This window comes from Sparus aurata, chromosome 4 (assembly GCF_900880675.1).
Source record: "Sparus aurata chromosome 4, fSpaAur1.1, whole genome shotgun sequence".
NCBI lineage: Eukaryota > Metazoa > Chordata > Actinopteri > Spariformes > Sparidae > Sparus > Sparus aurata.
Genome location: NC_044190.1, coordinates 40,879,937 through 40,881,465, shown reverse-complemented (window position 1 = coordinate 40,881,465; position 1,529 = coordinate 40,879,937). Strand labels below are relative to the sequence as shown.

Here is a 1,529-nt window from a genome sequence, read left to right as displayed (position 1 = left end):
ATGCATGATTTAAAATAATAATAATAATTAAATCGGAGTTTGCTAATCACTTCCTACTTTTGTGATGACCATTAAAAAAAATCAACAGATTAATTACCTTCTCTAATATTTTCTTAAAGAAAAGGTTTTTCTTTGTCACAAACAGATTTGACTCTCACTGAACACAGTAAGGGATGCTGTCACGCTGAAGGAGTCCTATCGAGCCTGGCTGGCCCGGGGACTCCTGAGGCAGCTGTTCCCGGTGCGTGTTGGACTCCGGCAGGGCTGCTTTTGTCACCGGTTCCGTTCATTATTTTTATGGACAGAATTTGTAGGCGCAGTCAGGGGCCGGAGGGGGTCTGGTTCAGGAGCCACTGGGGGGGACGGTGTGTTGCAGCAGGCGAACCGAATGTTGTAGCGGGCGAACTAATTTCAGTTTTAAAATTCTGATTATTTACTTATCTGCATCGACACATAATCATTCTAGAAAGAATCGCAACACATTTAAGAATCAAACATTTTTCCACCCCTATTCAGTTTCATGTTCTCACTGTGTGGCGTCATCCATCCTCTCTACTGCTCTTAGTAACATTGTGACGTCTGTCTGGTGTTCAGACTGTTTTGGGGGAGTTTTGCTTCATGATGAACCTCCTCACTGTTGTCGGCCTGTGTGAGGTAACCATGGCGACAGTGTTGTCTGACCAGGTGTTTGTGTGTCAGGTGCTGACGAAGGACCTCGGAGGAAACTCCAAGTGTTCAGAGTTTACAGCTGAGATCTGCCGTCGCATCCAGGACATGGCGTGAAGCTGCAGGGACGGAGCCGCTGTGGGAGCCCTGAGACTCCGCCCACCTGGACCACCGCCGGCATACAGCCACGCCTCCCCCTGTCTCCCCCCTGCCTCCCCCCGCTGACTGGTCTGATCTATGCAGGGAAACCGTCAGCTGCAGTTTTATTTCTACTGTACTTGCATAAAACGAAAAGTGATTTTGCTCTTACGACATTATGGATGTGGAGGGGGCGGGGCTTCTGCAGCAGCTACCTGAGTAGTTAACATTACAAAACATTTGCAGTAAACATACGCACAAATGATGTCACATGACCAAGTTTGGATGAATCATTTCAGGGGTGTTTGAACTCTGAGTATCATCTTCATATTAATGATAGTTAAATAATATCAGCACTCCGATTGTTCTCCACACAGTTTGGATATTTGCTATTTTTTTATCAGTAATCCAGTTTCAATGAGAGGTCGTCTTATTTATTGTTTCCTGTTACTGTCTCATGCTGCGTTCGTCAGTCTGAGACATCCTGAAAGATTAAAACATTATATAAAGGAAGAGAACACGCTGCTGCCTCGTCTCCTTCTGTTCACTCACATCACATCACAAACATCACGTCGTACTTCACACTGCACTTCTGTTTCCTCAATCAAACAATCAAAACAAGTCTGTGTTGGAAGATGAAACATTAATAAAGGCTGCAAACATGCTGAGCAGAAGATGTCCTGCAGGATGAGTCGGGGATCATTATCTGTTCTGTAGCAGGTCTT

At 45.2% G+C, this 1,529-nt stretch overlaps 1 protein-coding gene across 1 annotated transcript in view; it reads left to right on the top strand.

The window, feature by feature from the left end:
• Positions 1–1,326, top strand: part of LOC115580695 (isocitrate dehydrogenase [NAD] subunit alpha, mitochondrial-like) — a 7,434-nt gene extending 6,108 nt beyond the window's left edge. Inside the window, exon 11 of the mRNA XM_030415290.1 lies at positions 700–1,326. Within this exon, the coding sequence (XP_030271150.1) occupies positions 700–783 (84 nt within the window). The 3' untranslated portion in view covers positions 784–1,326. The remainder of the gene's footprint in view (positions 1–699) is intronic.
• The last annotated feature ends 203 nt before the right edge of the window (positions 1,327–1,529 follow it).